The sequence below is a fragment of the Octopus sinensis genome, linkage group LG23 (genome assembly GCF_006345805.1).
Source record: "Octopus sinensis linkage group LG23, ASM634580v1, whole genome shotgun sequence".
NCBI lineage: Eukaryota > Metazoa > Mollusca > Cephalopoda > Octopoda > Octopodidae > Octopus > Octopus sinensis.
Window position 1 is genome coordinate 4,569,193 of NC_043019.1, and position 21,741 is coordinate 4,590,933.

The 21,741-nt window shown below is 41.0% G+C and overlaps 1 protein-coding gene across 2 annotated transcripts in view; it reads left to right on the forward strand.

Moving 5' to 3' along the window:
- LOC115223463 (tyrosine-protein kinase SRK2) overlaps positions 1–21,531 on the forward strand; it is a 130,722-nt gene extending 109,191 nt beyond the window's left edge. Inside the window, exons 6-11 of one of the 2 annotated variants that reach the window (XM_036512518.1) lie at positions 1,529–1,691; positions 6,801–6,943; positions 12,366–12,631; positions 14,401–14,554; positions 18,171–18,302; positions 21,244–21,531. In XM_036512518.1, coding sequence (XP_036368411.1) covers positions 1,529–1,691; positions 6,801–6,943; positions 12,366–12,631; positions 14,401–14,554; positions 18,171–18,302; positions 21,244–21,449 — 1,064 coding nt within the window. In that variant the 3' untranslated portion in view covers positions 21,450–21,531. Of the gene's footprint in view, positions 1–1,528; positions 1,692–6,796; positions 6,944–12,365; positions 12,632–14,400; positions 14,555–18,170; positions 18,303–21,243 lie in introns of both variants that reach the window. The other variant, XM_029794051.2, reaches the window with a different exon arrangement.
- The last annotated feature ends 210 nt before the right edge of the window (positions 21,532–21,741 follow it).

A 21,741-nucleotide genomic window follows, 5' to 3' on the forward strand; every position in this document is an offset into this window, starting at 1 on the left:
CTACTACTACATGTTGTTATTCCCCACTACTATATGCTGCTATGCTCTCACTTCTGTATGTTATTGTTGCCCACTATTCTATCTTGCTATGTCCCACTTCTACATGTTGTTCTGTCCCACTACTATATATTGTTATTCCCCTCTACCAAATGTTGTTTTGTCCCATTACTACATGTTATGTCCCATTACCATATGTAGCTATGTCCCACTACTACATGTTGTTCTGTCCCACTACTACATGTTGTTCTGTCCCACTACTATATATTGTTATTCCCCTCTACCAAATGTTATGTTCCATTACTACATGTTGTTCTGTCCCACTACTATACATTGTTATTCCCCTCTACCAAATGTTGTTATGTCCCATTACCATGTGTTGCTATGTCCCACTACTACATGTTGTTCTGTCCCACTACTATACATTGTTATTCCCCTCTACCAAATGTTGTTATGTCCCATTACCATGTGTTGCTATGTCCCACTACTACATGTTGTTCTGTCCCACTACTATACATTGTTATTCCCCTCTACCAAATGTTGTTATGTCCCATTACCATGTGTTGCTATGTCCCACTACTACATGTTGTTCTGTCCCACTACTATATATTGTTATTCCCCTCTACCAAATGTTGTTTTGTCCCATTACTACATGTTGTTATGTCCCATTACCATGTGTTGCTATGTCCCACTGCTATACATTGTTATTCCCCTCTACCAAATGTTGTTTTGTCCCATTACTACATGTTGTTATGTCCCATTACCATGTGTTGCTATGTCCCACTACTACATGTTGTTCTGTCCCATTATTATATGTCGTTAGGTCTCGCTTATGTACCACTATCATATACTGTTATATTCCACTACTATACGTCATTCTGTCTCATCACTATGTATTTATTATGTCTCACCAGCAACATATATCATTCTACATCAGCATTATATATTATTTATTGTATCACTAGAGCATGCTATCATTTATCAACAGCATATAAGGATTTAAAGTGGAGGTGCAATGGCCCAGTGGTTAGGGCAGTGGACTCGCGGTCGTAGGATCGCGGTTTCGACTCCCAGACCGGGCGTTGTGAGTGTTTATTGAGCGAAAACACCTAAAGCTCCACGAGGCTCCGGCAGGGGATGGTGGTGATCCCTGCTGTACTCTTTCACCACAACTTTCTCTCACTCTTACTTCATGTTTCTGTTGTACCTGTATTTCAAAAGGCCGGCCTTGTCACTCTCTGTGTCACGCTGAATATCCCCGAGAACTACGTTAAGGGTACACGTGTCTGTGGAGTGCTCAGCCACTTACACATTAATTTCACGAGCAGGCTGTTCCGTTGATTGGATCAACCGGAACCCTCCTCGTCGTAACCGACGGAGTGCTTCCATCCATAAGGATTTAAAGTGACTTGTATATATACTGTTTTCTACCATTCTATATATATTTTTATAGGTATAACAGCTACATTACAATGTATACCCCTGTAAACAATAAATTGTACCTCTTTATTTTCATTTCATTTTGTTTCAGATAGGAAATCCTATGTATTATCTGTCCGAGATTATGATGAAAAATTACACCTGCCTATGGTAAAACATTACCGGCTTCGAACCATTGACAATGGTGGATACTACATAACACCAAAACATCTTTTTTCTGATTTGTTTGAGTTACTAGATCACTACCGCTGTAAGTAAAGTAAATTTTGAAATATGTTGGTCCTCTATTGTATGTTGCGTGGGGGGTCTGCACGTGATATATTCGCGTGATGTATGTGTATGAAAGGTTCCTCACTTTAACGATATTGTGAAAGGTCTTGGTGGAGGCCCAACCTTCTAAGTTCTTTTATAGGGCTTAGAAAAACTGAAGGACCACTGGATTAAGTGAGTGAATTTGAGAGGGGAATATGTTGAATAAAATCATTGTTGATTCTCCTGTATTTTCTTTCATCTGAAGCCAGGAACTTTACAACACAACTTTGTATGTGTTTATATACATATGTTGTATATATGTATAGTGTATGTGTGTATATATGTATACATATGAATGCCTGTATATAAATATATATATATATATATGTATATGACTATACATACATATATGTATGTATACATACACACATTCCTTAACCCCCCCCCCTTTTTCGTTACACACACGCGCACACATATACACACATTGCCTATATATATACTCACTCTTACACACATTCATCTACTCGCCATTAATACCACCACGACACTGGACACACACACACACTACTACTCAACACACGCTGGCACGCTACATACGCCCCCACCCCTTCCCCTCCTCCCTTTCTCCTTCCTTCTTTTTCTTACTACTGACCTCCCTTCCTCCTTCCTTCTTTTTCTACTACTGACCTTGTCTGCTAGCTGACCACTAGTCTCGCCCTACCTCACACGCCTACACACAGACGCACACACTAACACACACATATTTTTTTGTTTTTTCATCTCGCCTCACACACCACATACACACACGCACGCGCACACACTCACACATACACACACATCTGTTGCATTACCAACCTTGTCTCCACTCTTTGCCTTAAAAACCCACTTTGCTCTTGTTATCGTCAACATCCGCCTTTCCCATGTGCACTCGTAAACAACCAGTCGTCTTTTTTCTCTTTCCCTGTTGCCGCTCTGGATCTTTCTTTCCTCTCTCTTCCTTCTTTATGTTTCCGACGAAGAGCTCCGCTCGAAACGTCATACCTCCCTGCTTCCATTCCTGAGCGCCTATTATAATAATACTGTAATGTTCGTTGTTGTTGTTTTTTGTTTCCCGTTTGGATTAAATTATCTATATATATACTATCACCTTGATCACCTTGACCGACCAGTCCGTCGGGCGTCCATTTGACATCGCTGGTCACAGCACGTTGTCCACTCCTCTCTGGATAGCGCCTTTCTCATCTACGTGATCCAATCGTTCTCCTGAAATCGTAACTCGACCATCATGGAGGCCTTTCTAGTGGTCGTTTCCGCTCGCGGATGGGTACCACTCGACAACAGCATGGGCCCACCGATTATCGGTGAGCCGAGCGACGTATATACACGCAGCAAGTTTAGATGGGCTGGACACGTCGCCCGACTCATATATATATATATATATATATATATATATAAATATATATATATATATATATATATATATATATATGTTTTTTTTTTTGTTTTTTTAATTATTAAAATTCTTCCTAGAAGTAGTTGGCTTCTCAAGAAACAAAGTTCCATTACTTGAATCTGGAAAACAACAACAATTATTACACATTGAACTTTAAGAAAATGTTACATATTTTTATTGTTCTACTTACAAATTGAATTGGTAAAGTTTGTGTTAGCAATTTTTTTTTTTTTTTTTTTGCTTGAAAATCCTAGCTTTTCCAGAAGGTTACTTAGACATTTAATAGCATAACCAAGTGTACCAATAATTATTGGGATAAATGTAGATTTGTAATCAAAGAAAAGAAACTGCAGGTTCTGAATTGGTTGTCCTTAAATATTCTCCTCGCAGACTTTGGAAGAACTGTTCACATCTGCAAGGCAGCTGACATCCAACAAAATCAAAATCAAAATCGATCAACATCAATGGAAATTGTAGCTGTGATACCAGTGCCGGTGGCACGTAAGAGAACCATCTGAACGTGGATGTTGCCAGCGCCGCCCAGAGTGGCATGTAAAAAGCACCATCCGATCGTGGCTATTGCCAGCCTTGCCTGGCCTCCGTGCCGGTGGCATATAAAAAGCACCATCCGATCGTGGCCGTTTGCCAGCCTCGTCTGGCACCTGTGCGGGTGGCACGTAAAAAGCACCCACTACACTCATGGAATGGTTGGCGTTAGGAAGGGCATCCAGCTGTAGAAACACTGCCAGATCAGACTGGGCCTGGTGCAGGTATCTAGCTTCCCAGACCCCAGTTGAACCGTCCAACCCATGCTTGCATGGAAAGCAGCCGCTAAACAATGATGATGATGATGTCCCAAACAACTTTATCAGACATGTTTAATTTGCACTTAGTAGAAATTTTGATGGGAATTTTCCACTATCATTCTTTGTGTTGCATGTACTCAGTTATGGGACATTCACTTTATTTATTGTACACCAGCCTTTCCTAAGGGTGGCATTATATATTGGTTTAGTGGCCACATCATGTTCCAATGGGAAATAGAACCTCAACAATATTTTTAGGCACCTGCTGCCCATCATTGATCTTTTACTTGTTTCAGTCATTAGATCAGTGCTTTTCAAGCTTTTTGCTGGAGCGGAACCCCAAGGAAACATTCTACTGGCTCGAGGAACCTCTGTGCAATAATTTAATAGTCTTATGCACTCATATCTGCACAGGAGAATTAAAAATTACTGCCGATTTTAGCAGTTTTGTAACTTCTTGCGGAACCCCTGGACTGTACTGGCAGAACCCTAAGGTTCACGCGGAACCCTGGTTGAAAACCACTGCATTAGATTATAGCCTTGCTGAGGCACTGCCTTGAAGAATTCTTAGTTGAATATATTGACCCTAGTACTTATTTCTTTAAAGCCTCGTGCTTATTTTATCGGTTTCTCTTGCCAAACTCCTAAGTTATTGGAACGTAAACACACCACCACTGCTTATCAGGCAGTGGTGGGGAACAAAGTTAGACACAAAGACACTCACACGCACACAGACACACACACATGTGTGCGTGCGTATATCTATGATGTGATTCTTTGAGTTTCCGTCTACCAAATTCACTCACAAGGCTTTGTTCAGCCTGAAGCTCTAGTAGAAGACACCCAGGTGCCATGCAGTAAAACTGAACCTGAACCATGTGGTCGGCAAGATAGTTTCTTATTTCTTTATTGCCCACAAGGGGCTAAACATAGAGGGGACAAACAAGGAGTGACAAACGGATTAAGTCGATTACATCGACCCCAGTGCATAACTGGTACTTAATTTATCGACCCCGAGAAGATGAAAGGCAAAGTCGACCTCGGCGGGATTTGAACTCAGGATGTAATGGCTATCGGAATACCTATTTCTTTATTATCCACAAGGGGCTAAATATAGAGGGGACAAACAAGGACAGACAAATGGATTAAGTCGATTATATCGACCCCAGTGCGTAACTGGTACTTAATTTATCGACCCCGAAAGGATGAAAGGCAAACTCGACCTCGGCGGGATTTTAACTCAGGACGTAACGGCAGACGAAATACCTATTTCTTTATTATCCACAAGGGGCTAAACATAGAGGGGAGAAACAAGGACAGACATAGGTATTAAGTCAATTACATCGACCCCAGTGTGTAACTGGTACTTATTTAATCAACCCCGAAAGGATGCAAAGCAAAGTTGACCTCGGCGGGATTTGAACTCAGGATGTAAATGCAGACGAAATATGTGTGGCCTAATCGATTTTCTTATGGTCCCATTTTATGGGTTTAAGGGCCTCAATGTCTCAATTGTTCATTGGGTATTTCGTAATCATCTCTTGCTCATGGATTGTAACAGTATAACCTTTGTAATGTGAAATGATGTACGAGTCAAAAAGCGAAGAGTGCCCCCACACACCTTGTTATTATTAGCATTGAAGGAAGCAAGCTCACAGAATCATTCAAAACCCTGATAAAATGCTTAGCAGTATTTTGTCTAACTTTACTCTTTTACTTGTTTCAGTCATTTGACTGCGGCCATGCTGGAGCACCGCCTTTAATCGAGCAACTCGACCCCAGGACTTATTCTTTGTAAGCCTAGTACTTATTCTATCGGTCTCTTTTGCCGAACCGCTAAGTGACGGGGACATAAACACACCAGCATCGGTTGTCAAGCAATGCTAGGGGGACAAACACAAACACACACATATATATATACATATATATACGACAGGCTTCTTTCAGTTTCCGTCTACCAAATCCACTCACAAGGCTTTGGTCGGCCCGAGGCTATAGTAGAAGACACTTGCCCAAGGTGCCACCCAGTGGGACTGAGCCTGGAACCATGTGGTTGGTAAACAAGCTACTTACCACACAGCCACTCCTGCGCCTTTACATTCTGAGTTCAAATGCTGCTGGGGTTGACTTAGCCTTTTTTCATCCTTTCAGGGTTGATGAAATAAGCACCACTGGGGTTGATGTAATCACCCACCCTTCCCTTGAAATTGCTGGCTTTGTGCCAAAATTTGAAACAAATATTAGCATCATTCTCAAGTTTACTGGAAACGCATCTATGCACGAGTTCATGTGATATGCTGTGTGCTTTTCTCCCAGGCCTTTTTTTTTTTGAGGTACACTAGTGCTAAATGTCTGAGTTTACGTTGGGGGTTAATATTTCTCGAAGACTTAGGTTTTTGTATCTGGTCTACAAGAATCTTTATGTGAATTTGTGTGTTGAAACAAATTTTGTTGTGTCTGGGGAGAGTCATACTCCTTAATATCCAAAACACTTAATATCTAACACAGAGTCAACATTCATTGACAAGGTTGGAAAAGAAAAAATATAAATAATAAATGAGTGGAAATCAAATCAGTGCGTGTGTTAGATATTAAGGCAGTATGACTCTCCCCAGACAACAAAGTTTCTTGAAGAGTTCTCACATAATTTAATTTTATAGAACTTAGCTCCCATATGAAAATATCTATGCTATTAACCTTTAGCACACTGTAGGTGCATCATATCACCATATGAGTTTTGTCCCTTGTAGTATCAGAGCAGTGACAAGGAAAATGATTCTAGAGAAAATGCAGTGTGCTAAAGGTTAAAAGTCACCATTAATTCTGTGAAATGTATTTTTTTTTGTAGCTTTTAGCGAGGGTCTGTGTCAGCGTCTAATAAGAGTTTGTCCAAAAGAGCGTCCAGTTGTGCATTTTCGAGAACTGGAGATCAACCGTGAAGCTGTGGTTCTGATAAAGAAACTGGATAGCGGATGTTTTGGTGATGTCTATTTAGGTAAGTCTTTATTACTCTTGTTTTGTATTTATTACTCATGCCATTTCTTTGAACCATGCCATCATTTTCACTCTAAATTCGTGGAGGCACATAGCCTAGTGGTTAGAGCAGCGGACTCGCGGTCTAGGAATCGCAGGTTCGAATCTCAGACCGGGTGATGTGTATGTTTATGAGCGAAACACCTAAGCTCCACGCGGCTCCGGCAGAAGGTAATGGTGAACCTCTGCTGATTCTTTTGCCACAACTTTCTCTCACACTTTCCTCCTGCATCTTGCAGCTCACCTGCGATGGACCGGCGTCCCGTCCAGGTGGGGGAACCTATACGCCAAGGAAACCGGGAAACCGGTCCTTATGAGTCAGGCATGGCTCAAGAAGGAACAAACAATATTTTATTGAGTGGAGGCACATGGCCTAGTGGTTAGTGCAGCAGACTTGCGGTCGAGGGATCGCGGGTTCAAATCTCAGACCAGGTGATGTGTGTTTTTATGAGCGCAACACCTAAGCTCCACGCGGCTCCGGCAGAAGGTAATGGCGAACTTCTGCTGACTCTTTTGCCACAACTTTCACTCTTTCCTCCTGCATCTTGCAGTTCACCTGTGATGGACCGCCGTCCTGTCCAGGTGGGAAACCTATATGCCAAGAAACCGGGAAACCGGCCCCTATGAGCCAGGCATGGCTCGAGAAGGAACAAACTCTAAATTTAGTTCACTGGAGTCTCATGGTCTTCAAAATACTGCGGTTGATGAAGCAGCATTTCTTTCAAACACATAAAGTCATCTACTGCTTGATTGTGCTGCATGTAAGGACAGCAGAGACTAGATAAATCCATCTAAATATGCATATATCTATTATATAGCCGCAGGAGTGGCTGTGTGGTAAGTAGCTTGTTTACCAACCACATGGTTCCGGGTTCAGTCCCACTGCGTGGCACCTTGGGCAAGTGTCTTCTACTATAGCCTCGGGCCGACCAAAGCCTTGTGAGTGGATTTGGTAGACGGAAACTGAAAGAAGCCCATCATATATATGTATGTATGTGTGTGCGTGTATATTCTTGTGTCTGTGTTTGTCCCCCTAGCATTGCTTGACAACCAATACTGGTGTGTTTATGTCTCCGTTACTTAGCGGTTCGGCAAAAGAGACCGATAGAATAAGTACTGGGCTTACAAAGAATAAGTCCCGGGGTCGTGTTGCTCGATTAAAGGCGGTGCTCCAGCTTGGCCGCAGTCAAAATGACTGAAACAAGTAAAAAAAATCCGTTCTGTCTGTCTGTGTGTGTGCCTTCTAGGATCTTGGGAATCCTCCATCCGATTTCACTAAAATTTTGATTTGTAGATACCGACAGTATCAAGGCATGTATAAGTCTCGAAAAAATTACAAAAATCGATTCCAGGTGAGAATGCGATCGATAAAGCCGTGGAAACGTGCATTTGTACACGCAAGTACATCAGCTGTTGTGATCGATACTACACGTACGTGAGAAAAATGCTCATGCAGCTTATGCAAGCAAAGCCCGCTGGCTTGAAATAAATGCCACAAAATGCAGTATATGTAAGAGACCAAAAAAGTATGATGCAAAAGAGATATTTTCTTCAAACTTGGCATGAAGGAAGGAAAGATTATTTGGTTTCTCAAGAAGTGTTTTTTTTGCCTTAACTTTCTACCTTTATTTCTTCTTTTTCTGGTGTCTCAAATTTAGGTTAAATCAGTGTTTCTCAAAAGGGAGGCCTATGGGACGGTCAGACAAGTTGTTTTGAGAAAATTTGGCTTAAATGTTTGACAACTCAGCACCGTCCATTGGACGGGGGGGGGGGCGTTTTGCTTGTATTTCATAATTTATCTTGGACAGAGCCATCCCATAAGAATAATAGCTAAAACAGTTGTTTCCACCAACTTAACAATAACAATTATGATTTTTGGGGGAATGTAACCCTAGACATTGAGAAAGGCAAGAACTAACCCCCACAGAAATCCCAACAAGGAAGAGTTTATATCCATAGAAACTCTAATCACCACTCACTCACCAGCTGTAATTAGAAACCTGGTCACAGGTATTAACAGTGGAACCTCCAGTCTGCTGGTCGTCAGAAAGAGACCTTCAGTATGGCTTCACTCTGTAACAACATATAATGAAGAGTGGCTTTATTGATAAGTCATTGTACTTGGAGCATTCTTTGTCCTTAACCACAAACCTGAAGAAAGTTAGAAAGAAATATATATATATATATATACACACACACATATATATACACATACATATATACATACATATATATATATATATGCACATACATATATATATATATATATTTACATACATACATACATATATATATATATATATATATATATATGTGGAGGCGCAATGGCTCGGTCATTAGGGCAGCGGACTCGCGGTTGTAGGATCGCGGTTTCGATTCCCAGATCGGGCGTTGTGAGTGTTTAGAGAGCGAAGACACCTAAAAGCTCCACGAGGCTCCGGCAGGGGGTGGTGGCAATCCCTGCTGTACTCTTTCGCCGCAACTTTCTCTCATTCTTTCTTCTGTTGGCCTGCTTGCTTATCCAGCGGGGTGGTGTCATTCGAAGGCTAAAACAATGCGTATCGCTCATGTTGGACTCTTTAGAATTGGAATTTTTGAAAAGTAAAAATTTTGCATTATGTAGCTTGTTATTCTCTTTAAGTGAACATTTTTTCTGGTTGAAATACACCGAAAAATGGTGATACAGCAGTAAAAAATCTTAAAAATAGGGATTTTCTTAGAAAAATAGCACCTTTTTGATGTAAATGATTTTTGGTGTTAATATGGTCCAATTTGAATTTTTTCTTCTACAGAAGGAAAAGCAAGCCTTCTTCTATCATACTCTCAATTTTGGTCACTTGCGCCGCAGGGTCTCGGAGGAGATAGTGTTAGTTGAAGGCTACCATACACAGACAACTTCAGCTTTATATATAGAGAGATATATCTGTATAAATTATTGTATGACAAGGGTATAAGAATCACATAACCAACTTCATTAGCTCTCAGTTGTTTCTGCTACGAGAAGCAGTACACTAAGAACTTAGTGCTTGTGCAACATCTTACAGCTTCCTTCGGGGTGGGTGGGGGGTCATTAAAATTAACTATGTTTATTTTGGAAAGCATTTAAATACATAGAAATTATTAACAACTTCTTACCACACAGCCATATCTACACTTAGCGGATCTTTACTTTTTGACTGACAGATTTAAAAAATAATTTTTTGTAACTAAACACGTTCAAACTTTGGACACTGGTAGAATGTGTCATATAAAACATCTTTTACTCTTAGCGTTTTTGAGAAAAACTTATATTTACAAAGTTATTTCACGTTAAAGTTGTCCTATTTCAGTAATTTCAACCAATCAATGACGTGTATTCAACTATCAGTGGTGTATTTTTCGTTTGTCACTATTATTTATGACATCGTTTGTGCATTTGTACTGGTTTTAGCTTTAAGATTTTAGGGTTAGGGTTAAGGTTTTAGGGTTAGGGTTGTCATAAATAACAGTGACAAACGAAATATACACCACCGGAAGTTGTTGACAAACAACAGCAGTAATTTTATTCAGCTGAATACACGTCATTGATTGGTTGAAATTACCAAAATACTACAACTTTGTGAAATAACTTCCTAAATATAAGCTTTTCTTAAAATCACTAAAAGTAAAAGATGTTTTATATGACACATTCTACCAGTATGCGAAGTCTGAAAGTGTTTAGTTACAAAAAATTATTTTTTTAATCTGTCGGTTAAAAGGTATAGATCCCACTTAGTTCTTTCTGACAGTTACTCTTTGATTCTGTCCATCTAAATTAACCTTGTTTCAAAGAGGGACCAATAAGAGAAATACCAGTCATATACTGGGCTCATAAATTTGATTGCCTACATTCCTTCACTATGTATATCTTGACTTTGTGCTTTTATTAATCGATGCAGTTGTTATTGTTGTATTTGTATTTTTACATTTTTTTCTTTTTTCTTTTTTCTTTTCTCTTCATTGTTACTAAACACACACACACACACACACATTCACAAATGTCACCTACATGCAAATGTGCATCTATGCACCGCATAAACTCATAAAAATGCACAACACAATATCATTCATCCCACATGTGCCCGTACGAACACACCCACATATTAACTTACATGCAAATATATATATATGTATATATATATATATACATACATACATTTTATATATATATATATATACATACATACATTTTATATATATATATATATACATACACAAACCCACTTGCACACAAACAACCCTACACGCATGCACAATCCCTTTTCATACGCACAAACACACCGCACCGCACACTAAAACACTACACCCATACACAACCCTAATGCACACGCGCGCATATACACACACACGCATATACACACACACACACATATACACACACATGCACGCATTTACACACACACACGCATATGCACACACACATGCATATACACACACACATATACACACACATGCATATACACACACATGCATATACACACACACACATATACACACACACGCATATACACACACACACGCATATACACACACATGCATATACACACACATACACATACACGCATATACATACACACACATGCATATACACACACACATGCATATACACACACACGCATATACACACACACGCATATACACACACATGCATATACACACACACGCATATACACACACACACACGCATATACACACACATGCATATTCACACACATGCATATGCACACACACACACACATATACACACACACGCATATACACACAACGCATATACACACACACATGCATATGCACACACACGCATATACACACACACACGCATATACACACACACGCATACACACACACGCGCATATACACACACGCGCATATACACACACACGCATACACACACACGCGCATACACACACACTCATATACACACACGCATATTCATACACACGCATATACACACACACATGCATATGCACACACACGCATATACACACACACACGCATATACACACACACGCATACACACACACGCGCATATACACACACGCGCATATACACACACACGCATATACACACACATGCATACACACACACACGCATATACACACACACTCATACACACGCATATACACACACACACATATACACACACGCGCATATACACACACACACATACACACACACACACACATACACACACACGCATATACACACACACACACGCACATACACACACACACGCATACACACACACACACATGCACATACACACACACACGCATACACACACACACACACACACACACACACACATACACACACACACACACATACACACACACATGCATATACACACACACACACGCACACAGGCAAATGGAACAACTCGGTGAATGTGGCAATAAAAACCCTGAAGGCAGGAACGATGTCATGTGACGATTTTGTCGAGGAAGCCCGCACCATGCACATGCTACGACACCGAAGGCTGGTGCAGCTGCTTGCAGTTTGCACAAGGGAGGAACCAATTTACATCATCACAGAACTGATGGATAAGGGGTCACTGCTCAATTACCTACGGGATAATAAGTCATCGACAGACAGACTTAAAGTACAGGATCTCATTGAGATAGCAGCACAGGTGAGTGTCATACTACTACTGCTACTACTACTACTGCTACTACTACTACTACTACTACTATACTACTACTACTACTTCTACTACTACTACTACTACACTACTACTACTGCTACTTCTACTACTACTACTACTTCTACTACTATTACTTCTACTACTACAACGACTACTACTACTACAATGACTACTACTACTACGACTACTATTAGTTCTACTACTACAACGACTACTACTACTACTATGTCTACTACTACTATTACTTCTACTACTACTTCTACTACTACTACTTCTACTACTATTAGTTCTACTACAATGACTACTACTACTATTACTTCTACTACTATTTCTACTACTACTACTTCTACTACTACTTCTACTACTACTACTGCTACTACTACTACTACAACTACTACTACTACTACTACTACTACAATACTACTGCTCCTGCTACTACTACTACAATACTACTACTACTACTACTATTACTACTGTGGTCTGGGTGTGCACTCACAGTCGCTAGATTGTGGTTTTGATTCTTGGATGAAGCGTTCTCGAGCAGAACACATCATGCAGTTCTGCAACCATTTCAACTTCTGACGTATGACACAGATGCGCACCTGTACAGGTAATCTCGGTTTGACTGATGAGAGAGTGAACTAATGCAAATCGCATGCATTTCAGCACTACAAACAAATCACCTGTGCAGGTCATTCAACAAACACTGGGAAACTCGTACGTCGTCTTCAACAGGATGGTCAAACATTATTGCTACGAAAGCGATGAACTGGCAGAATCATTAGCACGCTAGGCAAGATGCTTAGCAGTATTCCAACTGTCTTAACGTTCTGAGTTCAAATTCCGCCGAGGTCGACTTTGTCATTCGTCCTTTTTTTATTTTTTTTTCATGCGCCCTTTTCAAGCCTAGCCAGGCTCATGGGCCCAGTTTCCCGGTTTCTGTGGCATATGTGTGGAATTTTTGCCAGCTGAGTGGACTGGAGCAATGTGAAATGAAGTGTTTTACTCAAGAACACAACGCATCACCCGGTCCAGGAATCGAAACCACAATCTTACGGGATGCCAGTCCATCGCAGTGTTACCCAAGAAAGAGGAAGAAAGAGTGAGAGAAAGAGTACAACAGGGGTCGCCACCCGACCCCCCCCCTGCCAGAGCCTTGTGGAGCTTTTAGGTGTTTCACTCAATAAACACACACGATACCCAGCTTGCGAATCGAAACCATGATCCTCTGACCGCGAGTTCGCTACCCTAACTACTGGGCCATTGCGCCTCCACAAAATGTTCCTTCTCGAGCCATGCCAGGCTCATAAGGGCCGGTTTCCCGGTTTCAGTGGCGTAGAAATTCCCCAGCTGGATGGGACGCTGGTCCATCCCAGGATTACTCATTTTTGCCAGCTGAGTGGACTGGAGCAAGGTGAAATGAAGTGTTTTGCTCAAGAATACAACGCATCGCCCAGTCCAGGAATCGAAACCACAATCTTACGATCATGAGTTCAATACCCTAACCACTTATCCACGCACCTCCACTTTTCATCCTTTTGGGGTTAATAAAATAAGTACCACTTGAACACAGGGATTAATGTAACTGATTAAACCCGTCTTACTTGTATGTTTGAATATTGAGTTCAAATCTCACTGAAGGTGACTTTGCACTTATCATCATCATCATCAACAACAAAGCTGCAGCAGCTGTAGACTATAACTAAAATGATTATGAGGACGAAGAGTATAATGATATTTGTTTTTCTTCTTTAAAGGTGTCAGATGGAATGAAATACCTTGAAAACTGTAAATATGTCCATCGAGATTTGAGAGCGGCAAACATCTTGGTGGCAGCAAACAAAACTGTTAAAGTAGCTGACTTTGGTTTGGCTCGACTTATCAAGGATGAAGTGTACGAGGGACAAGGACGTAAGCATTGTTAACCCGTTATTTCTGTATATGCCTCTTTATGTCCGTGTCCGCCTGTCCTATGTATTTATGTACTTATATGTATACATATTTGTGTGCCTAACTTTGTGTTCGTCTGCTTAAATGTGAGCTTGTGCTCTGTGCTTGTGTCTATTTATTTACATTTATGAATTTTCGAGCATGTGTATATGTTTTAAAACTAAAACTAAAATAAAATGAAATAAAAATTATGAGTTCCAAATTGAAACATGTTAAGCCTTTTACCAACCACATGGTTCTGGGTTCAGTCCCACTGCATGGCACCTTGGGCAAGTGTCTTCTACTAGAGCCTTGAGCCAACCAAAGCCTTGTGAGTGGATTTGGTAGATGGAAACTGAATAAAGCCTACGGTATATGTTTGTGTGTCTCTGTTTGTCCCCTCCCCTTCGCTTGACAACCGATGTTAGTATGTTTATGTCCCTGTAACTCAGCTGTTTGGGAAAAAGATACTGATAGAATAAGTGCTAGGTTTACAAAGAATAAGTCCTTGGGTCAATTTCTTCGACTAAAGGCGGTGCTCCAGCATGGCTGTGGTCAAATGACTAACAAATAAAAGAATAAAATATATACTTACACACATGTACACAAACACACATGTACACAGACAAAAACACACACACACGTGTGTGTATATATGTAATATATAAAATCCGTTCTGTCTGTCTGCGTGTGTGTCTTCTAGGATCTCGGGCATCCTCCATCCGACTGCGCTGAAATTCAATATGTAGATACCGATGGTATCAAGGCGTGCATAAGTCTTGCAAAAATTACAAAAATCGATTGCAGGTGAAAATGCGATCGATAAAGCCGTGGGAATGTGCATTTGTAAAATCGTTTTACTTGGAATAGAAAAAAAGTCTATCTTTATTTCTTCTTTTGCTGGTGTCTCAAATTTAGGTTAAATCAGTGTTTCTCAAAGGGGAGGCCTATGGGACGGTCGGACAAGTTGTTTTGAGAAAATTTGGTTTAAATGTTTGACAACTCAGCACCGTCCATTGGACAGGGGGCGTTTTGCTCATATGTATATAAAATCCATGGATCCTTATAGAAAGAAGCCTGTCATGTGTGTGTGTGTGTGTGTGTGTGTGTGTGTGTGCATGGGCATAAATATGTATGTATATGTGTGCATGTCAGTGTGTGTATGTTTGTATTTCCTTGTCTTAACATTGTGTGATATTTATAAATAGTCATATACATATAGGCGCAGGAGTGGCTGTGTGGTAAGTAGCTTGTCTACCAACAACATGGTTCCGGGTTCAATCCCACTGCATAGCACCTTGGGCAATTGTCTTCTACTATAGCCTTGGGCTGACCAAAGCCTTGTGAGTGGATTTGGTAGACGGAAACTGAAAGAAGCCTGTTGTATATATGTATATATATATATATATATCCGTGTATGTGTTTGTGTGTCTGGGTTTGTCCCCTAGCATTGCTTGACAACCGATGCTGGTGTGTTTATGTTCCCGTTACTTAGCGGTTCGGCAAAAGAGACCGATAGAATAAGTCCCAGGGTCGAGTTGCTCGATTAAAGGCGGTGCTCCAGCATGGCCGCAGTCAAATGACTGAAACAAGTAACAGAGTAACAGAGAGAGTATATGCATATGTGCATCACTATTTGTGTGGCATGCTTTCTACAACTGGATGCCCTTCCTGCTGCCAACCCCCACCTGTCACCAAGTGAAGTAGATATTTTTCTCTCTCTCTCTCTTCAGAGGCACAATCACAATCACACACACGTCTGAGGCTACAGCAGAAGACACTTGCCCAAGGTGCCATGCAGTGGGACTGAATCTAAAACCATGTGGCTAAGAAGCAAGCCTCCTAACCACACAGCCATGCCTGTGCCTACTCTCCTGTGCTTTATATAGATAAAAATACACTTACATATATATTTCTTTACTACCCACAAGGGGCTAAACACAGAGGAGACAAACAAGGACAGACAAACGGATTAAGTCGATTACATCAACCCCAGTGCGTACCTGGTACTTAATTATCGACCCCGGAAGGATGAAAGGCAAAGTTGACCTCGGCGGAATTTGAACTCGGAACGTAACGGCAGACGAAATACGGCAACGCATTTCGCCCGGCGTGCTAACGTTTCTGCCAGCTCGCCGCCTTAAAAATACACTTACATATATGCACATCATCATCATCATCATCATCTTTTAATTTCTGTTGTCCATGTTGGCACGAGTTGAAGGGTTTGACTAGAGCCGTGGGGCTGCACCAGGCTCCAGTCTGATTTGGCCTGGTTTCTACAGCTGGATGCCCTTCCTAACGCCAACCACCCCATAGAATGCTTTGGGTGCTTTTATGTATCACCACATGAGCATTTTTGCATGGTGCCACACATGGTGCCACACATGGTGCCACACATGGTGCCACACATGGTGCCACACATGGTACCGTACAGGCACTCTTACATGGATCCGCATGGGTGCTTTTGCAGGGCACCACACAGGCCCTTTTACAAGGCACTACATGGGCACTTTTACATGACACTGTCATGAGTGCTTTTCACTACCAGAGGGACTATTTCTGTTGCTGAGTTTGTGTCTTTTTGAGTACGTACACACCACACACACACACACATCCCCCTCCAAAAAAATACACTCACATATACTCATTTAAAATTGTAGTTTAAATGGTTACGATTTCTATAATAGCACATAAGGGCCAGTTTCCCACCTGGACAGGACGCCGGTCTGTCGCAGGTGAGCTGCAAGATGCAGGAGGAAAGAGTGAGAGAAAGTTGTAGCGAAAGAGACAGCAGAAGTTCGCCATTACCTTCTGCCGGAGCCACGTGGAGCTTAGGTGTTTCGCTCATAAACACACACATCGCCTGGTCTGAGATTCGAACCCGTGATCCCTCGACTGCGAGTCCGCTGCTCTAACCACTAGGCCATGTGCCTCCAGCTATATGATATAATACAAACCTTAAATTATACATGCAAAAATATATTAGAAAAGTTTTAAAAATTGCCTACAATAATTGAAACACGTATCAGTTGTTTATTGTACAACTGTGCTACCATATACTAAACAACTGTGCTACCATATACTAGACAAATGTGCTACCATATACTGAGAAAATGGTCATGGAATCAAAATGAAAAATCAGGAGTTAGACTGGTCTGACATTTTAAGCAAGTTTATCTCCTTTATTAAGCAAGTTTATCTCCTTTATTAATTACTAGCAGTATCGCCCGGTGCTGCTCGGGTTTGTAAGGGAAATAACTATATAAGCATTTTTAGAGAGTTATTTCCCTTATATAACCCGAGCAAAAATCATTAAAAATGCGGAAAGATTATGGTATATTTTTTTTAAATCGTAGACTCATCATAGATGCGTGCTAATACCCAGAAGGGCTCAATATGAATGATGACTATAAGATACCCGCTTTTGGTTAAACTGCACCGCAAAATGTGGGAGTAGTTAGGAATCTAAATCGGAGGAGACAGAGTCTCACACACACAACTTTAATTTTACATATAAAGATTTAAGTATTTATTAATTACTAATTAGTAATGTTATAGTAATGTTTCTCTTTGTGTTCTTACCATTTTCTTCTAGGTGTCCGTTTTCCTGTAAAGTGGACAGCACCTGAAGCTGCCTTTCAGCACCGGTTCTCTACAAAATCTGATGTGTGGTCCTATGGAGTTTTACTTTATGAAATTATTACATTTGGCCGTGTCCCTTATCCTGGTGAGTCTGACTTTATTTAATTCTAATTTTATTGTAATCACTATATATATAAACGGCAAAATGTCTGTCTGTGTGTATCCTTTATACAAATCCACAATTTTTCAGTCAGAGGGCTCGCACTTTTTATAGTCATTCAAAACCGTCCAAGGGTGGTCATGCACATCTTTACATTTTCCTAGTCACCCCGCAAAGCCAGTAAGAAACTCAATAAACCAACCCTTTATCTTTCAGGTAACAAAAGTTTTTAAAACAAGGGACATAACTCACTTAATCCAGCTGTTTAATCTAAAGATATTAAACCATAGCAAGGGAAATAACTCTTTAAAACTCTGCATTTCCCTCCCTTTGTTATGTATCACACCTCAATACTGTACCAGACCAATTTATCCAATTTAGGACCGGAACTGTCCCGGATTTCTGGATTTTCCAGTTTCCCAGAGAATTTCTAAACGTTTGCTTAAAATCTCTATATCTATAAATGGCAAAATCTCTGTTTTTTGATTGGACGGAGATAATTTTACACCTGACAGTTGGATGCACATGCGCATTTGCAGACAGTCTGTATGACTGCGCAGTTTTGTGTTTTGGCTTTCAAACGTGCATGCTTTTTTGATTTGAGAAATGCAGGGAATAATTAAAGAGTTAGATCAAGTGAATGACAAGAGAGCGGGATTTTCACGAAAGACCAAATAGGCTTGACTAGCACTAGACCCGGCAACGCCGGCTCATAGTGCTAGTGGTCATTTATGAGAGCGTTAAGATTACCACTGATCAATGATACCACATTGTATCTCTGACTAGGATATTTGGATGCCCACAGAATTATGCCACCATATGTATCTATGGCTATGATATCTGGCCACAGTCGAACCAATTCTACTATATGGCTCAGAAACGTGGATGTTATCAAAGAAGCTTGAGAGGCGGTTGGATGGAACCTACACTCGCCTCCTTATGAGAGCTCAAAATCTCTCGTGGAAGCGTCATCCAACCAAAGTACAAATATACGGGAAATTACCACCTGTATCATCTCTTGTAGGAGAGTCCAGTTTGCTGGACATTGTTGTAGAGTTGAAAACGAGGTAATTTCTACTCTTCTCCTCTGGAAGCCATCTGCTCACGATACCAGAGGGCGCACACTCTCCTACCCTGATGTAATCTCCAGGGATACAGGCATCCAGCAACAGGACCTCCGTAATGCTATGATGGACCGTGAAGCCTGGTGTAGCATGGTAAATTCCATTGTCTTGACCACGGTCGAACCATGATGATGATGATGATGATATCTGGATGGCCACATAGCTACCGTATCTTGACAATCAGAAGTGTCGTCCCTAGTTCATATCATGTCACCAGTATTACTTTGCATCTATCTCTAACACATTAACTTCTCAAATGGTCCAATCCTATCTGGTTACTCTTTACTCTCTTTTACTTGTTTCAGTCATTTGACTGCGGCCATGCTGGAGCACCGCCTTTAGTCGAGCAAATCGACCCCAGGACTTATTCTTTGTAAGCCCAGTACTTATTCTATCGGTCTCTTTTGCCGAACCGCTAAGTAATGGTTGTCAAGCAATGCTAGGGGGACAAACACAGACACACATACATATACATATATATATATATGTATACATATATACGACAGGCTTCTTTCAGTTTCCGTCTACCAAATCCACTCACAAGGCTTTGGTCGGCCCGAGGCTATAGCAGAAGACACTTGCCCAAGATGCCACGCAGTGGGACTGAACCCAGAACCATGTGGTTGGTAAGCAAGCTACTTACCACACAGCCACTCCTGCGCCTTGTGTTCATATTGATATCATTACTGGTCATTCTTAACCCCAGGTCCTCAGTTATAAAGTAGACCTGAACTCAAATCTCTTCCAGCTGTGGCATTCTCATTGGCATAATTGTTAGAATGTCTGACAAAAAAAAAAAATGTCTTGTGACGTCTTGTGCTCCGAGTTCAAATTGCACCCAGGTCAATGTTGCCTTTCATCTTCCTTGGGTTGAAAAGCTAAGAACCAACCTAGTCTAGCTGTGGTGGTAGAAATGTTAGAGTATCAGATATGATGCATTGCAATGTTTGTTCTGAGCTCAAATTCACCCGTGGCCTTCTTGGATGAAGGCCTTAATTCACCTTCTGGTTTAATACCCACTCCTGGTCCTTGAGTGTCTTTAGTGGAGTCCTTTTTTTTCTTTTTTTTTTTTCTTTTTTGCAAGCATTCAGAGCAAGTATTTGATTTGAGAATATCTTCCTACCTCTGTTCATTCTCAGAAATCCTACTGTCGTATCCTCCCCGAGTTCCTTAGTTTAAAAATAATTATCTAGGGCTTCATAAACGAATCATCATCATCATCATCGTTTAACATCCGCTTTCCATGCTAGCATGGGTTGGACGATTTTGACTGAGGGTTGGCGAACCAGATGGCTGCACCAGGCTCCAATCTTGATCTGGCAGAGTTTCTACAGCTGGATGCCCTTCATAACGCCAACAACTCCGAGAGTGTAGTGGGTGCTTTTTACGTGCCACTGGACACAGGTGCCAGTCAGGCGGTACTGGCAATGACCTCGCTCGAATCTTTTTACACATGCCACCGGCACAGGTGCCAGTGAAGCGACGTTGGTAACGATCACACTCGAATGGTGCCCTTTTACGTGCGACCGGTACGGAGCCAGTTGGCTGCTCTGGCAACGATCATGCTCGGATGGTGCTCTTGGTACCCTACTAGCACGGGCACAAGTGTCAGTAAGGCAACACTGGTAACAATCATGCTCGAATGGTGCCCTTTTACATGCTACCGGCACAGAGCCAGTTGGCTGCTCTGGCAACGATCAAGAATAAGGTTTTGATGTGTAAATGTTTTTTATATTTTTTCCTTCTAATTGATTCAAATTCAAACTTTTAATTTTCTAAATTATTATTATTATTTTTAATAGAATATCCTGGGAGAACAGTATTGTTAAATATCGAGAAAGGATATCGAATGCCAAAACCAACGGAGCCTGTGGGCTGTCCTGATGCTTACTATGAAGTCATGTTACAGTGCTGGAACAAGAAGCCAGAAATGCGACCAACTTTTGAATATCTTTTCTCTTATTTCAATGACTTCTTGGTCGCTTCAGAGCATAGCTATTTAGAGTGAAAATTGTAAAAAAAAAAAAAAAAAGAAGGTAAACCACAACAAAAAGCCACCCGAAAATAAAATGTAAAAAGACAGAAAAGCACTACTGCAGCAACAACAACAACAATGAAAAACAAATGGTAACAGGGAGCTAGAAAGCTCATTCGATGTCACAACTGAAAAAAAGTTGAACTGACTACTTACAGACATGGTCATTAATACAATTTGATATGAGTGAGTGTTGGGGTGTGTTTGTGTGTATGTGTGTGTATGTGTATTTGTAGATATGTGTGTGTGTGTGTACATATATATA